Source organism: Bos indicus x Bos taurus, chromosome X (genome assembly GCF_003369695.1).
Source record: "Bos indicus x Bos taurus breed Angus x Brahman F1 hybrid chromosome X, Bos_hybrid_MaternalHap_v2.0, whole genome shotgun sequence".
In the NCBI taxonomy this organism is placed as follows: domain Eukaryota; kingdom Metazoa; phylum Chordata; class Mammalia; order Artiodactyla; family Bovidae; genus Bos; species Bos indicus x Bos taurus.
Genome location: NC_040105.1, coordinates 70000593 through 70023614, shown reverse-complemented (window position 1 = coordinate 70023614; position 23022 = coordinate 70000593). Strand labels below are relative to the sequence as shown.

Genomic DNA, 23022 nt, shown 5'->3' with positions numbered 1-23022 from the left:
CATGAAATGTTCCCTTGGTATCTCTAATTTTCTTGAAGAGATCTTTAGTCTTTCCCATTCTATTGTTTTCCTCTATTTCTTTTCACTGATCACTGAGGAAGGCTTTCTTATCTCTCCTTGCTGTTCTCTGGAACTCTGCATTCAAATGGGTATATCTTTCCTTTTTTTCTTTGCCTGTCGCTTGTCTTCTTTTCACAGCTATTTGTAAGGCCTCCTCAGACAACCATTTTGCCTTTTTCTTGGGGATGGTCTTGATCACTGCCTCCTTTGCAATGTCATGAACCTCTGTCCATAGTTCTTCAGGTACTCTATCAGATCTAATCCCTTGAATCTATTTGTCACTTCCGTTGTAAAATCATAAGGGATTTTATTTAGGTCATACCTGAACGGTCTAGTGTTTTCCCTAGTTTCTTCAATTTAAGTCTGAATTTGGCAATAAGGAGTTCATGATCTGTCACATGCCACAGTCACCTCCCAGTCTTGTTTTTGCTGACTGTATGGAGCTTCTCCATCTTGGCTGCAAAGAATGTAATCAATCTGACTTCAGTATTGAGTCTCTGGCGATGCCCATGTGTAGAGTCTTCTCTTGTGTTTTTCCAAGAGGGTGTTTGCTATGACCAGTGCGTTCTCTTGGCAAAACTCTATTAGACTTTGCCCTGCTTCATTCTGTACTCCAAGGCCAAATTTGCTGGTTACTTGAAAAGAGATATGACAACTAAATACAAAGCATGATTCCAGACAAAAGAAAATAATAACTATAAAGGATTATGGAGTCAACTGAGGAAACTGGAATATGGACAAGAGATTAGACCACAGTATTTTATCAGTATCAGCTTGTTGATTTTCATCTTTGTACTATGTTTATGTAAGAGACTGTCCTTGTTCTTAGGAAAGGAGCCTGATATCTTCAGTAAAGGGTATGTGAGATTTCTTTATACTATTCTTGCAAATTTTATATAAGTTTGAAATTATATCAAAATTTAAAATTACTATAAAAATTAGTAGCTTGTATTCACTGGCTAGATGAAGCTCCAAAGCTGTTCTAAGTTGTGTTCTGTGTTTAGTACATGCATGTGTATATAATTTATATCCTCATAATAAGAATATACTAGAAGGAACATGGTTTTAGTTGAAGTCAAGTGGCTTTGACTGAGATTGTAACGGAAATTCTAACATGAGAGAGATCAGGGACAGGATTATATATTCCTGAAATCATAGTTGCAAACTGTCAGCTGGTGGCAGCAAAGATGAAAGTAAGGGCAAGCACTATCAAATGTTAAACAGCACGAACATGGAGTCACACACAAATAGGTGAGAAGCCTGACAGACTTGGGCAAATTGCCTCAGCAAATATCTATGATATATATCTTCCTGCCCTAATGACCAGTCTAGAATGAGTTGGGACAGGACTCTAGGTTTTCCACACGAGGGTATACTCTAAAGAGAGTAGGTCTGGAGTAGAGATCTTATACACTCTGCCAATTCAGAGCAGAACCAAAATAACACCTTTTCTACCTCCACCCTCGGGACAATACCAGAAGAAGCTCAGCTTATGGGCAATGTAGAAATAATTTAAGAATCTGTTTTTCAGTAGGGGTGCTATTGCCAGTTTGGATGAGACAACTCGCAGTTTTAGGGACTATCTTACCTTATGAGCCATCTCCAATGGCTCACCACCTTTGATTAGTATGCCATTTTGAGCACCTACTCCTGTACCCACCATCACAGCAGTTGGAGTGGCCAGTCCCAGGGAACAGGGGCATGCAATGCACAGAACTGTGATAGAGGCTTGGAAAGCAAAGCGTATTATTGTTTCTGTTCGGGAGATACTTCTGTTGTAGCCCTTGAGAAGAAACATGAATTTTGATTACTGATTTAGAGCTGAATAAAACAAAAACAACAAAGCATAACTCTAAATAAAACCACAACTCTGGAGTAACACATAATCCTACTTAGCTACCAACATGTTTTAATTACTAGTAAGAAAACACTTTTTTTCTTTTATGAATATAAGAAATTATTGACATAACTGTAAACAAGTTACAGTTCTAAAATTCAAGATTTCAATTTTGCTGATTTCAGAGTTACACACTATGGAATGAATATAAAAAACAAGAAAAGTAAGCTTCTCCACTCCCCATATTGAGAATAAGTTTTTTACTAGGCACTTTCAGAAATAGCTGCAAACATGAGACCTAATTCTCAAGAAATTTGATCCAAAACAAAAATAATTCTGTCCTCCTGTATACTAAGACCATAAAACTGTCTTTCATACTATTCTTTGAAGACAATGAAAAAATCACTCAGTTTGCAAAGGTTTCTTAATTACATCTCAATAAAATTCTTTTGGACAAAGCAATATTAATGAGTATATCTGGTAGTATAGCTCTTATTGACATTGAGTATGTGCTTCCATGAGTAAAAATGATTGATAGTATTATGAGAAATCTCCTAAGACCCTCTGAACTCATGAGAAAAATTCCTGAAGGAAACACATTCCAAAATACTTCTCAGCAATCCTCTTGTTTAGTGAGCATTTAAGCAATGGGTGGTGGTTTCATCACTAAGTCATGTCCAACCTTTGCGACCCCATGGACAGAGGAGCCTGATAGGCTACAGTCCATGGGATTCTTCAGGCAAGAATACTGGAGTGGGTTGCCATTGCCTTCTCCAATTTAACCAATATGAATCATTGCAAGAAACATTTTAATATTATAGTAATGATCACATGATGGAATAGATGTTCTGATTCTACCAGTTCTTTAATTGAAGGGACAAACACTATGAAACAATGTATATATAGCATGGCATTTTTAAAAGAAAAAACACAACAAAGATCTTCTCAGTAATAATGGTTTTAGAGTGCTGTATGACCTAAATCAAATCCCTTATGATTATACAGTGGAAGTGAGAAATAGATTTAAGGGACTAGATCTGATAGATAGAGTGCCTGATGAACTATGTTCGGAGGTTTGTGACACTGTACAGGAGACAGGGATCAAGACCATCCCCATGGAAAAGAAATGCAAAAAAGCAAAATGGCTGTCTGGGGAGGCCTTACAAATAGCTGTGAAAAGAAGAGAAACAAAAAGCAAAGGAGAAAAGGAAAGATATAAGCATCTGAATGCAGAGTTCCAAAAAATAGCAAGAAGAGATAAGAAAGCCTTCTTCAGCGATCAATGCAAAGAAGAAATAGAGGAAAACAACAGAATGGGAAAGACTAGAGATCTCTTCAAGAAAATTAGAGATACCAAGGGAACATTTCATGCAAAGATGGGCTCAATAAAGGACAGAAATGGTATGGACCTAAGAGAAGCAGAAGATATTAACAAGAGGTGGCAAGAATACACAGAAGAACTATACAAAAAAAATCTTCACGACCAAGATTATCACGATGGTGTGATCACTCACCAAGAGCCAGACATCCTGGAATGTGAAGACAAGTGGGCCTTAGAAAGCATCAATACGAACAAAGCTAGTGGAGTTGATGGAACTCCAGTTGAGCTAGTTCAAATCCTGAAAGATGATGCTGTGAAAGTGCTGCACGCAATATACCAGCAAATTTGGAAATCTCAGCAGTGGCCACAGGACTGGAAAAGGTCAGTTTTCAGTCCAATCCCAAAGAAAGGCAATGCCAAAGAATGCTCAAACTACTGCACAATTACACTCATCTTACACGCTAGTAAAGTAATGCTCAAAATTCTCCAAGCCAAGATTCAGCAATACATGAACCATGAACTTCCAGATGTTCAAGCTGGTTTTAAAAAAGGCAGAGGAACCAGAGATTAAATTGCCAACATCTGCTGGATCATCAAAAAAGCAAGAGAGTCCCAGAAAAACATCTATTTCTGCTTTATTGACTATGCCAAAGCCTTTGACTGTGTGGATCACAATAAACTGTGGAAAATTCTGAAAGAGATGGGAATACCAGACCACCTGACCTGCCTCTTGAGAAACCTATATGCAGGTCAGGAAGCAACAGTTAGAACTGGACATGGAACAACAGACTGGTTCCAAATAGGAAAAGGAGTACGTCAAGGCTGTATATTGTCACCCTGCTTATTTAACTTCTATGCAGAGTACATCATGAGAAATGCTGGGCTGGAAGAAGCACAAGCTGGAATCAAGATTGCTGGGAGAAATATCAATAACCTCAGATATGCAGATGACACCACCCTTATGGCAGAAAGTGAAGAGGAACTAAAAAGCCTCTTGATGAAAGTGAAAGTGGAGAGTGAAAAAGTTGGCTTACAGCTCAACATTCAGAAAACGAAGATCATGGCATCTGGTCCCATCACTTCATGGGAAATAGATGGGGAAACAGTGGAAACAATGTCAGACTTCATTTTGGGGGGCTCCAAAATCACTGCAGATGGTGACTGCAGCCATGAAATTAAAAGACGCTTACTCCTTGGAAGAAAAGTTATGATCAACCTAGATAGCTTATTCAAAAGCAGAGACATTACTTTGCCAATAAAGGGCCATCTAGTCAAGGCTGTGGTTTTTCCAGTGGTTATGTATGGATGTGAGAGTCGGACTGTGAAGAAAGCTGAGCGCTGAAGAATTGATGCTTTTGAACTGTGGTGTTGGAGAAGACTCTTGAGAGTCCCTTGGACTGCAAGGAGATCCAACCAGTCCATTCTGAAGGAGATCAGCCCTGGGATTTCTTTGGAAGGAATGATGCTAAGGCTGAAACTCCAGTACTTTGGCCACCTCATGCAAAGAGCTGACTCATTGGAAAAGACTCTGATGCTGGGAGGGATTGAGGGTAGGAGGAGAAGGGGATGACAGAGGATGAGATGGCTGGATGGCATCACTGACTCGATGGACATGAGTGTGAGTGAACTCCGAGAGTTGGTGATGGACAGGGAGGCCTGGCGTGCTGCAATTCATGGGGTCGCAAAGAGTCGGACACGACTGAGCGACTGAACTGAACTGAATTGATTCTTACTAAGTTCTCAAATACTTAAACTAAGTGATGGTCTAAGAGTTATATAGAGAGAGAACTGGAAGGTATTTTCATAGACATCTAAGCTTATGCTTTCATATATGTCTTAAATATATACACTAATTCCAATCCTGAAATTTAGGTATTATTATCACTATGTTACAGATGACAAAACTGAAGATAAGAGAAGTTAAGTGAATTAAAGGTTATATCTCTAACATGAGGCACAGTCCAGGTTTACTATGCCACTTTATAACACCATACCATAGAGACTATCATAGACTTTGAGAGAAGCAGACATTAATATTACTTTAATATTGGGATTGGGGGCAGGAGGAAAAGGGGACGAGAGAGGATGAGATGGCTGGATGGCATCACCGACTCGATGGACATGAGTTTGAGTGAACTCTGGGAGTTGGGGATGGACTGGGAGGCCTGGTGTGCTGCAATTCACGGGGTCACAAGGAGTCGGACACAATTGAGCAACTGAACTGAATTGAATATTACCTTATATTTATAAAGAGTTCAATAAATTACAAAGAGTTTCTAATATATTATTTAACTTTTATGACAACTGCAAGTTATGTTGGATGAGTATTATTAAAATTTCACTTGAGGAAACTGAAGCTCAAAGAGAAATTAAATTGACCTCAGATCACACTGATTCTGACATAGCTGAGATTTCAAGGTTTTCCTCAATATATCCATAGTCCTTTGTGAAAGCAAAATCATGCTAGGATTGAGACTATGTATAAAATGTGAAAGGTCAGTATAGGCATCGATTGATTTCAGTCACTCAGTTGTGTCCGATACTTTACAACCCCATGGACTGCAGCACGTAAGGCTTCCCTGTCCATCATCATCTCCCGGAGCTTGCTCAAATTCATGTCCATTGAGTCGGTGATGCCATCCAACCATCTCATCCTCTGTCGTCCCCTTCTCCTCCTGCCTTCAATCTTTTCCAGCATCGGGGTCTTTTCTAATGAGTTGGTTCTTCACATCAGGTGGCCAAAGTATTGGAGCTTCAGCATCAGTCCTTCCAATGAATATTCAGGACTGATTTCCTTTAGGATGGACTGGTTGGATCTCCTAGCAGTCCAAGAGACTCTCAAGAGTCTTCACCAACACCACAGTTAAAAAGCACCAGTTCTTCAGCACTCAGCTTTCTTTATGGTCCAACTGTCACATAAATACATGACTACTGGAAAAACCACAGTTTGATTAGATGAACCTTTGTCGGCAAAGTAATGTCTCTGCTTTTTAATATGCTGCCTAGGTTGGTCATAGCTTTTCTTCCAAGGTGCAAGGGTCTTTTAATTTCTTGGGTGCAATCACCATCTGCAGTGATTTTGGAGCCCAAGAAAAGACAGTCTGTCACTGTTTCCACTGTTTCCCCATCTATTTGCCACGAAGTGATGGGACCAGATGCCATGATCTTCACTTTTTGAATGTTGAGTTTTAAGCCAGCTATTTACACTCTCTTCTTTCACTTTCATTAAAAGGCTCTTTAGTTCTTCGCTTTCTGCCATAAGGGTGGTATCATCTGCCTATCTGAGGTTATTGATAATGATATCAATAACCTCATTATAGGCATACCTCAGAGACACTGTGAGTTCAGTTTTGGACCACCAAAATAAAGTGAGTCACAAGAATTTTTGAATTCTCAAAGAAGGTAAAAGTTATGTTTATACTATACTATACACTGTGTGTGTTAGCCTCTCAGTCATGTCTGATTCTGCGACCCCATGACAGTAGCTCACCAGGTTCTTCTGTCCATGGGACTCTCCAGGCAAGAATATTGTAGTGGGTTGCCATTCCCTTCTCCAGGGGATCTTCCTTATCCAGGGATCAAACTCAGGTCTCCTGCATTTCAGGCAGATTCTTTACCAACCCAGCCACCAGGGAAGCCCATACTGTATACTATATTGTAGTCTATTAAGTATGAAATATCTTTATCTCTAAAGAAATACATTTGGTGTTGGTTTAGTCACTAAGTTGTATCCGACTCTTGCGACCCCATTGACTGTAGCCCACCAGGCTCCTGTGTCTAGAGGATTTTCCAGGCAAGAATACTGGAGCGGGTTGCCATTTCCTTCTCCAAGGGATCTTCCTGACCCAGGGATTGAACCCAGGTCTCCTGCACTGCAGGCAGTTTTCTTTACCGACTGAACTACCAGGGAAGCCCCAAAAAGGCCAAAAAAATATGTATATACCTTATTTAAAAAGTAATGCTGTTGTAAAAATGGCATCAATAGACTTGTTCAACACAGGGTTGACACAAACCTTCAATCTGTAAAAAACACAATATCTGCAAAGCACAATAAAGCAAAATGCACTAAAACAAGGTATGCCTATACTTGCTTTTGGAAAATCACAAGTTATAATGAAAAAAATCTTTCCAAAAGGAAATCTTTTATGTCTACAGAAATGTAAATGTTATTCTTATCAGCTTCTCACTCCAATCTGTTAAAGATACCAGTAATTATTAAAATTATTTTCAAATTAATTACTTATGCAAAAGATTCACAAACTGTTTTATATATGATAAAGAGATGTTTATAAGTCACTCACGGGAAAGTAGGTTTCCACGATTTCAAAATTCAGAAATCCAATTATAATCCAAACCAAAAGGGTAGCAATGGAAACAATAACAATAAAAGGAACAAAGTAGCCACTGAGTTTGTCTGCAAACTGCTGGATAGGAGCCTACAATTAAAAAATAATAATAATGATATGTATGTGAAAGTCTCTTGTTTTGATAATGAATACAGAGTATATGTAGTACTGAGCAGAAATATTTTAATAAACTCCATATTAATACAACTGGAATTAAACAAAGGAACCTATTAAAACTAGACCAAGATTTATACTGAGTGGGCTTTAATGAAAATACTTTCTGTTTCTAGGGAGTTAAGTTACCTTTGATGTTTGTGCCTCCTCTACAAGTTTGACAATTTGAGAAAGGGTTGTGTCTGCTCCAACATGGGTTGCACGGATAAGGAGTGACCCATTCTGGTTAATGGAACCAGCAATCACTGTGCTTCCAGATTTCTTGGCCACAGGCATTGCCTCTCCTATGTAAGGAAAAAAGATAGATTTAGGGAGCATAAGTAAATACTATCTTGAAATACACCATTATTTGTTAATTATCAAAAAATCATCTAGAAAGGAGATTCTTCCTTCATGCAACAGAATCTGGACAAACACCTAGGAGAAAATTGCCTGACTTTTTCCTTATGCCAGTTCTGGGCCAAACCCCAGGGATATATATCTTAAACTGGAAAAACCTAATGTGCTAACTCTTTTGGTAGGTACTTTTGGAACTCCACACTAGTCTTAGATCATTGGTTCTCAACCTGTTCCCAAGAAGCATTTATAAATATAAGAAGAGAGTTCTTGTCTGTAATAACTACAGATGGGGCACAGGGTACTGCTACTCCAACTTAGTGGGTCAGGATCAGGGATATTAAATGTACCATAATGTACAGGATAGTCAGACAGAACTAAGAACTGTCCCATCCAAATGAGCAATAGTACCCCTACTGAGAAATGAAGAATCCTAAATTATTTTCACACGCAGTTCATAAACTGAGCCTCTTCTGGTACTATGATAAGGACTGAGGTAGGAAAGGTGTTAGTTTGGTTCTACTTTAGATTGGCCTTAGTTATCTAAGATCTCCAAAACTACTCTAGGTCTATTCTTTTTAGAGCTGACCCTGATGTTGAAAACCTGGAGTCCTATCCCAGCTAAGACTAGATGGGTCTTTAGGGCAAGAACTCAGGAAAATTTGCCAAAGTCTATTGGGCTCTACAGCAGGATATGACAACTTCTTCTGGTTATACATTCTAGTAATTAACAATCCTCAGTGAAAAAGAGCCTTCAGTACCATAAGTAAAATCACAAAGTAAATCTGCAGAAATTGATTTAATATGGTCTTAAAAAGAACTCATATTCTCTATGCTTATTATTTATTCAGTCCACAGTTTCTATAAAAAGCTCTTCACGTTTCATGTAATTTTTAATTAATACTTTGGATTCACTTCACCTTCATGTTACGATCCTCTGAAAGATCATACCTGTGATGAGGGACTCATCTACCATAGAATGTCCTTCAATAACACGCCCATCCACTGGAAATTTGCCTCCTGGAACCACTTTAATAATGTCTCCACGTTGTACAAGTTCCACATCCACTTGCTCTTCACTACATATGAGTTAAAATAAAAAGTACTATGAAAATCTGCTTCTCCCTCTGATCTTTCCATGCAAGCTTTATAGTTCACATCATGCTTGTGGCCCCATTAACTACTACCAATGCAAGTTAGAACCAACACTTAAGTTAGGAACTACAATGTCAGTCAGTCCTTTTCATTGTTGGGGAATAGCTCAGTACCTGGCACAAAGTAGCACTCTAAATATTTGTTGAATAGTCATTGAACAAATACATGAAAGCCTTAGAAATAAAGTAATAGGTTTTATTTAACAAAACAACTTATTTACACAATTTTATAAGGGCAGAAATGAGAAATACAAAAGAATGAAATCTAATCAAGTCTTTAGCTCTAACTTTCAGTTTACAGGTAATATAGGAGTTATAGAACAAGTTAAATGATTCCAGAAGGAAACAGAGACAAATGGACTGTGGGATATTTTCAGGACAACTGACAGATGTTTCTTTAACAAGTTAAGTGTATGGAGAGAGGGAGGAGCAGCAAGAAATGAGGGAGGGAGAACTGGAGAGAGGAGTTGTTCTAGATTAAAACAAACATGTCAGGAGAAAGACAAACTGTATGATGTGTGTGCGTGTGTGTATGTGCTCAGTTGTGATCGATTCTTTGTGACCCCATGGCCTGTAGCTTGCCAGGCTCCTCTGTGCATGGGATTCTCTGGACAAGAATACTGGAGTAGGTAGCCATTTCCTTCTCCAGGGGATCTTCCTGACCTAGGGATCAAACCCACATCTCCTGTACTGGCTGTGCTGTGCTTATTCACTCAGTCATGCCCAACTCCCTGTGACCTTTACCACTGCACCACAAGTTTTATACTGTATGATATCACTTATTATATATGTGGAATCTAAAAAATACAACAAACTAGTGAATATAATAAAAAAGAATCAGATTCACGGATACAGAGAACAAACTAGGGGTTATCAGTGGGGAGAGGGAAGGGTGAAGAGCAACACGGGTAAAGGATTAAGAGGTACAAATCATTAGATACAAAAAACCTACAAGTATATATTGTTCAATACGGAGAATATAGCCAGTATTTTATAATAACTACAAATGGGGTATATAACCTTTTAAATTGTGAGTCACTATACTATATACTTGTAACACATAATATCATACATCAACTATAACTCAATTAAAAATAAAAAAATACATGTTAGTCAAATGCAATAACACACGGACTTTGAATTCCATTTTAAACAAAGAAACTCAAAACATTTTGGAGACAACAGGAGAAATGTTAATAAGGACTGTGTATTAGACCATATTAAAGAATTATTGTTCATTTTCTTAGATGCAATATGGTATTATAATTATATAAGAATATGTCTTTTTTTAAAGATACAACAGGAATATTGGCGGTAAAACCATATGACTGGGATTTACTTTAAAATTCTACTACAACAAAAGAAAGATAGATCATACAGATGAAGTAAAGTGTGGTAAAATATGAATAATTGTTAAATCTTGGAGAAAGATTATGTGGGTTCATTATACCCTTCTCTCTGGTGTGTGCTCAGTCACCAAGTCATGTTCAACTCTTTGTGACCCCATGGACTGTAGCCCACCAGGCTCCTCTGTCCATGGAATTTTCCAGGCAAGAATAGTGGAGTGGGTTGCCATTTCCTATTCCAGCAGACCTTCCCAACCCAGGGATAGAACCCATGTCTCCTTCATTGCAGGCGGATTCTTTACCACTGAGCCACCAGTGAAGCCCCACCCTTCTCTCTACTTCTGTGTATATTCAATATCTTTCCTAAAAGTTAAAAAAGAAGAGGAATAATGAAGATAAATACCTCAAGAGGATATTATCAGAGTCAAGAGTTACAATAGTTGCTTCTGTAGCTTGTAGTGAAATTAGTTTGGCAAGAGCCTCTGATGTTTTGCCCTATAAATTAAAACACACATGTAAACAATGCCAAGGAAGAAAAAGTCTTATGTAAAATAAAGACACAATCTTTAACATTTACCTAAGAGATCACTTTAGGAATGTTAATTAGTTCATATCAGATGTCTGACTTCGAAAATAAAAAGTACACAAGATATAAAATATATTAGGTATAATTCATAAAAAATAATATAAATTAATAAGAAAAACATCAGAACCCAATAGGTACAAAGGCAAAGGACATAAATAAGCAATTCATTTAAGAAGAAATATAATACCTGATGTGTAGAATAATGTTTATTACTGATACTAATAGAAGAAATGAAAACTAGAGCAACTCTATGATACCATTTAATACCTACTAACTTGGCAAAGATTTAGATAGGAATTGGTGCTGATGAAGTTGTAGTAAAACTACTTACATACTCTTGATGGCAAAAATTGTTAAGATTAATAGCATGAGCCATAGAAAAATTTATGTCCTTTAACCATATCTTTTGTAATTTATCCTAAGATATTAATTCAACATAAATAACCATTAAACATGAATATGTTTAACACAGGATTATCTAAAATTAAACACTGGAAACAATCTAACTTAGGACAAAAGCAGAATGGTTTAGTAAATTATAGTACAAAGACTTGAGAGAGTATTATTTAGAAATACTGGATAATTATCTAGACTGTAAAAATAGGGGGAAAACTTTAAAATGTTAAGGGTACAAAGTGGTATATACACCATATTTGCCACTCTGTAAAATATAAATGAATATGGAATAGGATTGGAAAGTTATTTCCATTATAGCATGGGACTGTGGGTAAATTTTTTCCCATTTTTATTTTAAATCTTGTGGCCACATCAATTTTTCCATTAATAATGTGATGTAAGTAAAATGTGCTTGTGTTGTGCTTGTGTTTAGTTTGTTCAGTCATGTCCAACTCTTTCGACCCTTTGGACTATAGCCCATCAGGCTCTTCTGTCCGTGGGATTTCCCAGGCAAGAATACTGGTAGGCTGCTGTGCCTTACTGCAGGGGATCTTCCTGACCCAGGGATCAAACCATTGGCAGGCAGATTCTTTACCACTGACCCACCAGGAAGCCCCCCAAAGGAATACTTAACCTAAAATATTGCTAAAATAAGAATATTTTAGTACATGGTTAACAACATAAATCAATGTATATTTCCAATAATTGGTCTAGAAAATATTATAATAATTTATCTACCCAAGATTTTTAACAAATGTCACCCTTTTTTACTTTACCTTTGCTACATGTTCCAGCCACCGGCCTAGTGCAATAAACACAAATAGCATAGGAGGTGTGTCAAAGAAAGTAACAGGGTTCACTTTGGCTCTCTCATACATTGCAACCAGAAGAATAACCAAAGAGTAAGCAAATGCAATGGTTGTTGCCAGCACAATCAATACATCCATATTTGCAGTTTTATGCTTCAGTGCTTTGTAGGCCTGAATATAGAAGTGCCAGCCTCCAAAAAACTGTAATACAGAAACAGTGATCAGTGCTTTTTTAAAAAAAGCTGACATTCACATTTATACCTCAATAACTAAGATAAAATATCAACGTTAACTTCCTTCGGCTTTTATCTAATCCATAAACAACTAAGGAGAATTTTTTTTTAGCCACACCACGTGGCTTGTGGGAACCTTAGTTCCCCTATCAGGGATGGAACCCAGGCCATGGAGAAATTCCCCTAGAGCTTTTTTAAAGCTGAAACAAAAGTGTTTGTAGTTTAGCAGATACATGTGTATAGGGATTCAAATTGCTGTAAAGCCCTTGGCAGCCATCCTCAATGATTTAATGAATATTCCATAATATAAAGGAAGTAAAATGATTCTTAGATTTTTCTTTTGAAGCTAGCAAAAACAAGAACTAGGGAAAGAATTACATTGACAATGATTTTTTATATAAAACTCGCCTTCTTTTCAAAATTCAACCTGAATGGTATATCACAAGCTACTGGATCCGTCCACTGTTTTCATTAGAATACATAACTGAAAAGCTTATTTTTCATTAGTTAGAGAAACATACTAGGGTGTTTTAAAAATCATTATTGTTTTTTATGAGGATCAGAAAAAGGGATAAATCTATTAGAAGTGTTCCACAGGAAAAACTTATCTGAAAAGAAGAGTTGAAAACATACAGAGAATAATAAACTTAAGTGCCATGGAGAAATAATAAAAATAATACCACTGTTATGATTATTTAATAGAATAAATAATAAATATGCTAAAATATATCATATAAAATAGTTTAATGAAAATATAAAGAAATAAAATAACATTTTATTATTATAATAACTAAATATGAAGTTGTACAGAGTAGCAGATATGAATGCCAAATTCATATCTAAATACGAATTGAACTCTTATTATTTCCTCTGTCATTAAACAATATCCTTTAGGGATTAAAATGAAATTCATTATCTATTTTAATCCTCAGTTTAAAATTATTTTTCTAAAGCATCCAGCATAAAATGATCATACTTCTGGCCAGTGTTTGTCATACAACTGAAAATAGCCTCACCTACTAGTTTTGACTAGTTTTCATTATTAACAAATATACTTGCTAACATTTCACTTGCCTGTACAGGAACACACAATAAAAAAGATAGCAAATTCATAATGGACAATCCTGGCAGGATCTGGCGCTCCAGGAACATAGAAGAATGAATGTTGATCATTTCTTCTTGGCTCATGTTCTGATTATGTTGAAGACTTGCAAGATGGTGGTCCATAACCATCATATATATCATCAGTCCCATTACAGGTATACAGAAAAATAGGCTCACAAGAAAGGCCCGTCGCCACCTAATATAGAAAAGATCATCTGAGTAAACATCTAATGGTTAAAGATTCTGTGTACCATAGCGAAATATAACTTGTGACCAATTTCCACCCAGTGTAAGGATGCTATTGAAAAAATAACTGACATGCTAACAGTATGTTAAATTTGTAAACACAAATCAAAATATGTTTTTTATTGACACTCCAAAAGTACTTACTGTCTTATTTCCCGTTTATGGTCTAGGTGGCTTGCTGACCGGTCCTTCTTGACCAAAGAAGCTTCAAAACCCAAGCTCTAAGGAAATTCATGAAAAAACAATTATTTCTCTGAATGTACAAACATTATGTACAGAAATTTTAAGCTGTGGTATTGTCATTAAGAATAATTCAAGTGCAAATCACTATGGGGAATATAAAGATGAAGATGTGCTTCCTTCTCTTGCATGCTCAGTCGTGTCTGACTGTTTTGATACCTCAGACTATAGCCACCAGGCTCCTCTGTCCATGGAATTCTCCAGGCCAGAATACTGGAGTGGGTTGCCATTTCCTTCTCCATTCCTTCTCTTAATTATCTTTGTTTCTAGTCTTTCATCAAAGAAATAAATGTTTCCTCAATTCTAGTTAATATCTATTCCTACTATTTCCAAATTATTGATTTAATTCAAGCGTAGTTGTCCTCAGTAGAGGTTCTTCTATCAAGAAGTAAACTAAAGCCTCTAATAAGTAATTTTGGGAAAAAAGCAGAAATATATTGCTTAGTCAAGCTGACAGACTGTATGATGATCTAATAACAACAGAATTCAGCAGTAAAATCATAAATCTTACACTTTGACAAGCATCTACTAGTACTGATGTATATTAATCAGTTTATTTTTACTTTTAGTTTTGACATCTATCTATCCATCCATACATCCCCGAGAGCACAGAAAACTGAATGAGAGGCCATAAAAGTTAGCACCATGCTAAACATATTATTCAAGGCTTTGCATATGTAGTCTTTACTCTTGTTCTAGCAGGAATAAATAACAAGAATGAAAATTTTCCTCAATAAAATAAAGTACTGAAAGAAAATTATACCTAAATAAGATTCATATGAACATAGACAGTAACATACACTATATTTTCAGCTGCTAGGGAAAATGCTGCCTTCTTATATTTCTTGACAGTGTAGCACAGAGAAAAGAGCAAGCATGAACACTGGAGTCAGGAAGATTAGGCTCAAATCCCTGGCATGACACTTACTAGCTTATGTGACTTTGGGAAGTAACTTAACATCTCATAACCTGAGTTTCCTCACCTACAAAATGAAGACGACAGTACTGTTCTGAGAATTAAATCAAGAACTGAAGCTTTGCAATCTGCATAACTGGCACATAGAAGATACTCGAAAATGCTAGTTTCACAAATATGTTAATGGTACTACTGTCTACATTAACAGGATCTTATCTAAATGATTAATATGCTTTTTAGGTCATTAGAACAACAATGCTACACCACACGGAAACAATACATGCGATACTTCACCATGTACTACCATTTACGAGCTACTGAAGAATACAGGATGAATTTGTCACAATGAAAAAGGTTTGGTCTTTTATATTTCTTACTTTAACTAAGGTAGTAGTTAAAGCTTTGACTTAAACAATATAGCATCTAGCAGGATATTCCACTTTTGTAATGATTAATATGAATTTAACTCAAAAGAAATTATCCTTTACTTATATTTTCTAAACATTTCAAATGACCTGAGGTTCTACTTCAAGTCCCATCCTGATTAATACTATCAATGTGCCTTTAGCTAATTCCTCCTGACAAAGTCCAAAAAATAAAAAATAAAACGGTAAAATGCTTATTAAATTTTGAGACAATTAAACAAAGGAATCAGATTTTTTTCATCATTTCTTTCTGATATAAACCAGAAGTGATCTGAGGGAGTGCTGACTGGATAGGTAAGAACATGGAAATGTAAAGTCTTGGCACTTACTTCAATTGTATGAATAATATCTCTGGGACCAATAATTTCTGGATCATATTTAATATGTGCTTTGTTGGTTGCCAGGGCCACAGAGCAGTAGAAGATCCCTCTGTGTTTTGTGAGGGTAGACTCTATTTTATGGACACAGGAGGCACATGTCATTCCTCTCACCTGTTAAAGACAAAGGCTTTGTTATTCAGAAATGCGCTTATTTCCCTCCATTAAACGTGTTATTACTTTAAACTGAAAGAAATCCTATAACACGGTATAAACACACAAAATCTTATCTGCACTATTAATATGCTTTAGATATGACCATTAGGTCACTGTTTTTATACCACATTGAACAAAGATATGGTCCCAGCTACAAAAAGTAAAAGGGCTTCCCAGGTGGCGCTAGTGGTAAAAGAACCTGGCTGCCAATGCAGGAGATGAAAAAGATGCAGGTTTCAACCCTGGGTTGAGAAGATCCCCTGGAAAAGGAAATAGCACCTCACTCCAGTTTTCTTGCCTGGAGAATCCCATGGACAGAGGAGCCTGGTGGGCTACAGTTCATGGGGTCGCAGAGAGTCAGACGTGACTGAAATGACTTAGTTAGCAACAGGTTAAACAGAAGAGGATCTCATTAAAAGTATCCCTCTTCCTGTTACACTCAGTAATAGAGGATTTGACAACTATCACAGTTTCTTGTATTCTGTGCCTTGTTTCCCTCTAAATTTTTCTCACCCTGCTCAGTTCAGCTCAATTCAGTGACTCACCCATATCCAACTGTTTGAGACCCCATGGACTACAGCACGCCAGGCTTCCCTGTCCATCACCATTTCTGGGAGCTTATTCAAACTCATGTCCATCGAATTGGTGATGTCATCCAACCATCTCATCCTCTATCGTCCCCTTCTCCTCCTGCCTTCAATCCTTCCCAGCATCAGGGTATTTTCAAATGAGTCAGTTCTTCCCATCAAGCAGCCAAAGAATTGGAGTTTCAGCTTCAGCATCACTCCTTCCAATGAATATTCAGAACTGATTTCCTTCAGATGGACTGGTTGGATCTCCCTGCAGTCCAAGGGACTCTCAAGAGTCTTCACCAACACCACAGTTCAAAAGCATCAATTCTTTGGCGCTCAGCTTTCTCTGTAGTCCAACTCTCACATCCACACATGACTATTGGAAAAACCATAGCTTTGACTAGACGGACCTTTGTTGGCAAAGTAATGTCTCTGCTTTTTAATATGCTGTCTAGGTTGGTCATAGCTTTTCTTCCAAGGAGCAAGTGTCTTTTAATTTCATGGGTGCAGTCACTATCTGCAGTGATTTTGGAGCCCAAGAAAATAAAGTCTCTCACAATTTCCATTGTTTCCCCATCTATTTGTCCTGAAGTAATGGGACCAGATGCCATGACCTTAGTTTTCTGAATACTGAGCTTTAAGTCAACTTTTTCACTCTACTCTTTCACTTTCATCAAGAGGCTCTTAAGTTCTTCTTCACTTTCTGCCATAAGAGTGGTGTCATCTGCATATCTGAGGTTATTGATATTTCCCCCAACAATCTTGATTCCAGCTTATGCTTCATCCAGCCAGCATTTCTCATGATGTACTCTGCATAAAAGTTAAATAAGCAGAGTGACAATATACAGCCTTGGTGTACTCCTTTTCCTATTTGGAACCAGTCTGTTGTTCCATGTCCAGTTCTAATTGTTGCTTCTTGACCTGCATACAGATTTCTCAAGAGGCAGGTCAGGTGGTCTGGTACTCCCATTTCTTTAAGAATTTTCCACAGTTTGTTGTGATCCACAAAGTCAAAGGCTCTAGTGTAGTCAATGAAGCAGATGTTTTTCTGTAATTCTCTTGCTTTTTCGATGATCCAACAAATGTTGGCAATTTGATCTCTGGTTGCTCTATCTGTTCTAAATCCAGCTTGAACATCTGGAAGTTCAGGGTTCACATACTATTGAAGCCTAACTTGGAGAATTTTGAGCATTACTTTGCTAGCATGTGAGATGAGTGCAATTGCGCGGTAGCTTGAGCATTCTTTGGCATTGCCTTTCTTTGGAATTGGACTGAAAACTGACCTTTTCCAGTCCTGTGGGCACTGCTGAGTTTTCCAAATTTGCTGGCATATTGAGTGCAGCACTTGCACAGAGTCATCTTTCAGGATTTGAAATAGCTCAAATTTCAAATGGAATTCTTTTGAATTCCAAAGAATTGATGGAATTCCATCACCTCCACTAGCTTTGTTCATAGTGATGCTTCCTAAGGCCCACTTGACTTCACATTCCAGGATGTCTGGCTCTAGGTAAGTGATCACACCATCGTGAATATCTGGGTCATGAAGATCTTCTTTGTATAGTTCTTCTGGGTATTCTTGCCACCTCTTCTTAATATCTTCTGCTTCTGTTAGGTCCATACCATTTCTGTCCTTTATTGTGCCCTACTTTGCATGAAATGTTCCCTTGGTATCTCTGATTTTCTTGAAGAGATCTCTAGTCTTTCCCATTCTATTGGTTTCCTCTATTTCTTTGCACTGATTGCTGAGGAAGGCTTTCTTATCTCTCCCTTCTATGCTTTGGAACTCTGCATTCAAATGGGTATATCTTTCCTTTTCTCCTTTGCCTTTCACTTCTCTTTTCACAGCTATTTGTAACGCCTCCTCAGACAGCCATTTTTCCTTTTTGCATTTCTTTTTCTTGAAGATGGTCTTGATCCCTGTCTCCTCTACAATGTTACAAACCTCCGTCCATAGTTCTTCAGGCACTCTGTCTATCAGATCTAATTCCTTGAATCTGTTTGTCACTTCCAATGTAAGGGATTTGATTTAGGTCATACCTGAATGGTCTAGTGGTTTTCCCTACTTTCTTCAATTTAAATCTGAACTTGGCAATAAGGAGTTCATGATTTGAGCCACAGTCTGCTCCCAGTCTTGTTTTTGGTGACTGTATAGAGCTTCTCCATCTTTCTGCAAAGAATATAATCAATCTGATTTTGGTATTGACCATCTGGTGATGCCCATATGCAGAGTCTTCTCTTGTGTTGTTGGAAGACGGTGCTTGCTAAGACCAGTGCGTTTTCTTGGCAAAATTCTATTAGCCTTTGCCCTGCTGTATTTTGTACTCAAAGGCCAAATTTGCCTGATACTCCAAGGTATTGCTTGACTTCCTACTTTTGCATTCCAGTCGCCTATAATGAAAAGGAGACATCTGTTTTTTGTGTTAGTTCTACAAAGTCTTGTAGCTCAACACAGAACTGTTCAACTTCAGGTTCTTCAGCATTAGTGGTTGGGGCATAGACTTGAATTACTGTGGTATTGAATGGTTTGCATTAGAAATGAACAGAGTTCATTCTATCGTTTTTGAGATTGCATCCAAGTACTGCCATTTCCCTCGTGGTACAGAGGGTAAAGTATCTGCCTGCAATGCAGGAGACCCGGATTCAATCCCTGGGTCAGGAAGATCCCCTGGAGAAGGAAATGGCAACCCACTCCAGTATTCTTGCCTGCAGAATCCCATGGACGGAGGAGCCTGGCAGGTTATAGTCCATGGGGTCACAAAAAGTCAGACACGACTGAGTGACTTTACTTTCTTTTCTTTCACTGCATTTTGGACTCTTTTGTTGACTATGAGGGCTACTCCATTTCTTCTAAGGGATTCTTGCTCACAGTAGTAGATATAATGGCCATCTGAGTTATATTAACCAATTTCAGTCCATTTTAGCTCGCTGATTCCTAAAATGTTGATGTTCACTCTTGCCATCTCCTGTTTGACCACTTCCAATTTACCTCGATTCATGGACCTTACATTCCAGGTTCCTAGGCATTATTGTTCTTTACAGCTCAGAATTTACTTCCACCACTAGTCACAATCACAACAGGGTGTTATTTTTGCTTTGGCTCTGTCTCTTCTTTCTTTCTGGAGTTATTTCTCCACTGTTCTCCAGTAGCGTATTGGGCACCTACCAGCCTGGGAAGTTCATCTTTCTGTTTCCTATCCTTTTGCCTTTTCATACTGTTCATGGGGTTCTCAAGGCAACAATACTGAAGTGGTTTGCCATTTCCTTCTCCAGTGGACCACCCTGCTAAAGCATATGTATGTATGTAGATATGTATGTACATATATATGAATGTATGTTCATATTTATCCTTTAGTATTACTTCTGCTAAGTCGCTTCAGTCATGTCTGACTCTGTGTGACCCCATAGACAGCAGCCCACTAGGGTTACCCCCGTCCCTGGGATTCTCCAGGCAAGAACACTGGAGTGGGTTGCCATTTCCTTCTCCAATGCATGAAAGTGAAAAGTGAAAGTGAAGTCGCTCAGTTGTGTCTGACTCTTAGTGACCCCATGGACTGCAGCCTACCAGGCTCCTCCGTCCATGAGACTTTCCAGGCAACAGTACTGGAGTGGGTTGCCACTGCCTTCTCTGTTAGTATTACTTCTAGTGACAAATGTGTCATTACTTCTAATGACAAAAGTGTTCTACCTTTGTCCAAAAATGTATTTTGCCCTATGTCTTGAGTGAAGTTATACTTCATTTACACATAAATTCTACAGTGGAAGGGCGGGACTTCTGGAATGACTGTGCAAGGAGTTCAGCAAATCCTTGCCCCAAATGGCAATGATTAAACTGCAAAAGTTTAATCATTGGATAAAAGTTTCGAAAACCAACCACTGAAATATTATGAGAAGTAACCAAAAGGATTATACAACAACTTACAAAGTATTTACTCAAGAATATCTACTAAAAGAACATCATCAATAGTAGAGGAAGGATTTCTGAAAATTCTCCCCTCCCTAAAAGCAATGAGAAAATCTGCAAAAGTTGTCAGCACCAACTTTTTCAGAAAAGTTAGAAAGTTGGTGGGAATGAAAATTGCTGCAGCCACTATGGAAAACAGGATGGATCTTCCTCAAAAACTAAAAATACAACTACCATATGATCCAGCAATTTCACTTTTGGGTACAAATCTAAAGAAAGCAAAAACACTAGTTCACAAAGATATGAGTATCTCAATGTTCATAGCAGCATTATTTACAATAGCCAAGATATGGAAGCAACCTAAGTTCCATCAATAGACGAATGGATGAAGATGTTGTATGTATGTATATGTGTATATATATATACACACACACAGGGGAATACTACTCAACCACAAAAAGAATGAAAATTTGCCATTTGCAACAGCATGAATGGAGTTGGAGGATATCATGCTTAGCAAAATAAGTCAGAGAAAGATGAATACTGTATCTTATCATGTATATGTGGAATCTAAAAAATAAAACAAATGAATATAATGAACAGGAACAGACTCATAGAGAACAAATTAGTGGTTATCAATGGGGAGAAAGTAGGGAAGGGGGACAATATAGGGGTAGGGATAAAAAGGAACAAACTACTATGTACAAAATAAGCTATAAATATATATTGTACAGCACAGGATATAAAGCCAATATTTTATAATAACTTTAAACAGAATATAATCTGTAAGAATTCTGAATCACTATGCTGTATACCTGAAACTAATATAATATTGTAACTCAGCTACACCTCAATTTTAAAAAACTGATTAAAAAAGAAATTTGGAAATTAAAAGTTTACAGCAATGCAGGAAGCATTTATTCAAGACAATCAGATAAATTCCAGTAAAATAGTAAGCTATGTGGCGTTACATTTTGCTGTATTCCCATCCCCTCTCCTCCAGCTCGGTGATAGCTATGAGGACCAACAGGCCACAGTCATGGTGAAAAACAGCATCAGGGGAGCCACCAGAGAGAAAAAAAAGGATTGGCATGTCTTCAAAGTCTCATTCCCATAGAACTGTCATTATTTGACCTGTCTGATGGTTCTCTCAAATATTCCACTTGCAAAGCTGTCTGTCTGTTCCTGACGATCTCAGTGCATACAAAAAGCCTTTTCTCCAGGAGAATTTGTCAAAACAATTAGGGGAAATTATTTAACCTTATGGGTGCCTGAGCCAACGGATAACAGCTGGGGAAAACAGTAGACTAACAAAAGACCCTAAAAGGGAAAAAGCTGGGAAGGAAGATGTCCATAAGAGTTCCAGCACATTCCTAGGAATCTAGAAGACCATGCACATGCATAGGGCTATGCATATGTCCAGGGCTGTGTGTATCTTCAGAGAAGAACTGAAAGAGCCCTAAGTTCTCAACTCAGGCTGACCTTTAGGCTCTGTAGAAGCAGGAATTAAAGGTTAAGGCAAAACTGACAACTGCTTGGCTGAGTGTTCAAGGCATGCCTCAACATTTACAAAGAGCTCTTTAGCAAAGACTTGGATACTTTTTTTTTTTTTTTTTTTAATTGAAGGTAATTGCTTTACAGAATTTTGTTGATTTCTGTCAAACCTCAACATGAATCAGCCATAGGTATACATATATACCTATATGTCTGCTCCCTCCTGAACCTCCATCCCATCTCCCTCCCCATCCCACCCCTCTAGATTGATACAGAGCCCCTGTTTGAGTCCCCTGAGACATACAGCAAATTCCCATTGGCTATCTATTTTACATACAGTAATGTAAGTTTCCATGTTACTCTCTTCATACATCTCACCCTCTCTCCTCCCCTCTCCCCATGTCCATAAGTCTGTTCTCTATGTCTGTTTCTCCATTGCTGCCCTGCAAATAAATTCTTCAGTACCATCTTTCTAGATTCCATATGTATGCATTAGTATAGCTATTTATCTTTCTGACTTATTTCACTCTGTATAATAGGCTCTTGGTTCATCTACCTCATTAGAACTGACTCAAATACATCCCTTTTTATGGCTGAATAATATTCCATTGTATGTATGTGCCATAACTTCTTTATCCATTCATCTGTTGATGGACATCTAGGTTGCTTCTATGTTCTAGTTATTGTAAACAGTGCTGCAACAAACATTGGGGTACAAGCGATTTTTCAATTTTGGTTTCCTCAGGGTATATGCCTAGGAGTGGGATTGCTGCATCATATGGTGGTTTTATTCCTAAGGACTGGTATACTTATTGGTTCCAGATATTTAAGGAAATCACTGTGGAATTGTTAGCTGACTACTGAGCTAACCAAACAGAGACTTCAGTGGACACACAGAACAAAGAACATTGACTTTATATTATCAGCTCAGAAATCACTAAAAAAACAATAACAATGACAAATAACAACAAACAACAAGCCATAAGGCTAATA

The 23022-nt window shown here is 37.6% G+C and overlaps 1 protein-coding gene across 1 annotated transcript in view; it reads right to left on the bottom strand.

Annotated features, from left to right (window-relative positions):
- ATP7A (ATPase copper transporting alpha) overlaps window positions 1-23022 on the bottom strand; it is a 130870-nt gene that overhangs the window by 20376 nt on the left and 87472 nt on the right. Inside the window, exons 7-15 of the mRNA XM_027535043.1 lie at window positions 15859-16020; window positions 14093-14169; window positions 13673-13898; window positions 12333-12566; window positions 10978-11069; window positions 9026-9153; window positions 7868-8022; window positions 7520-7654; window positions 1649-1843 (exon numbers count right to left, since the gene is read on the bottom strand). Of these exons, the coding sequence (XP_027390844.1) occupies window positions 1649-1843; window positions 7520-7654; window positions 7868-8022; window positions 9026-9153; window positions 10978-11069; window positions 12333-12566; window positions 13673-13898; window positions 14093-14169; window positions 15859-16020 (1404 nt within the window). The remainder of the gene's footprint in view (window positions 1-1648; window positions 1844-7519; window positions 7655-7867; window positions 8023-9025; window positions 9154-10977; window positions 11070-12332; window positions 12567-13672; window positions 13899-14092; window positions 14170-15858; window positions 16021-23022) is intronic.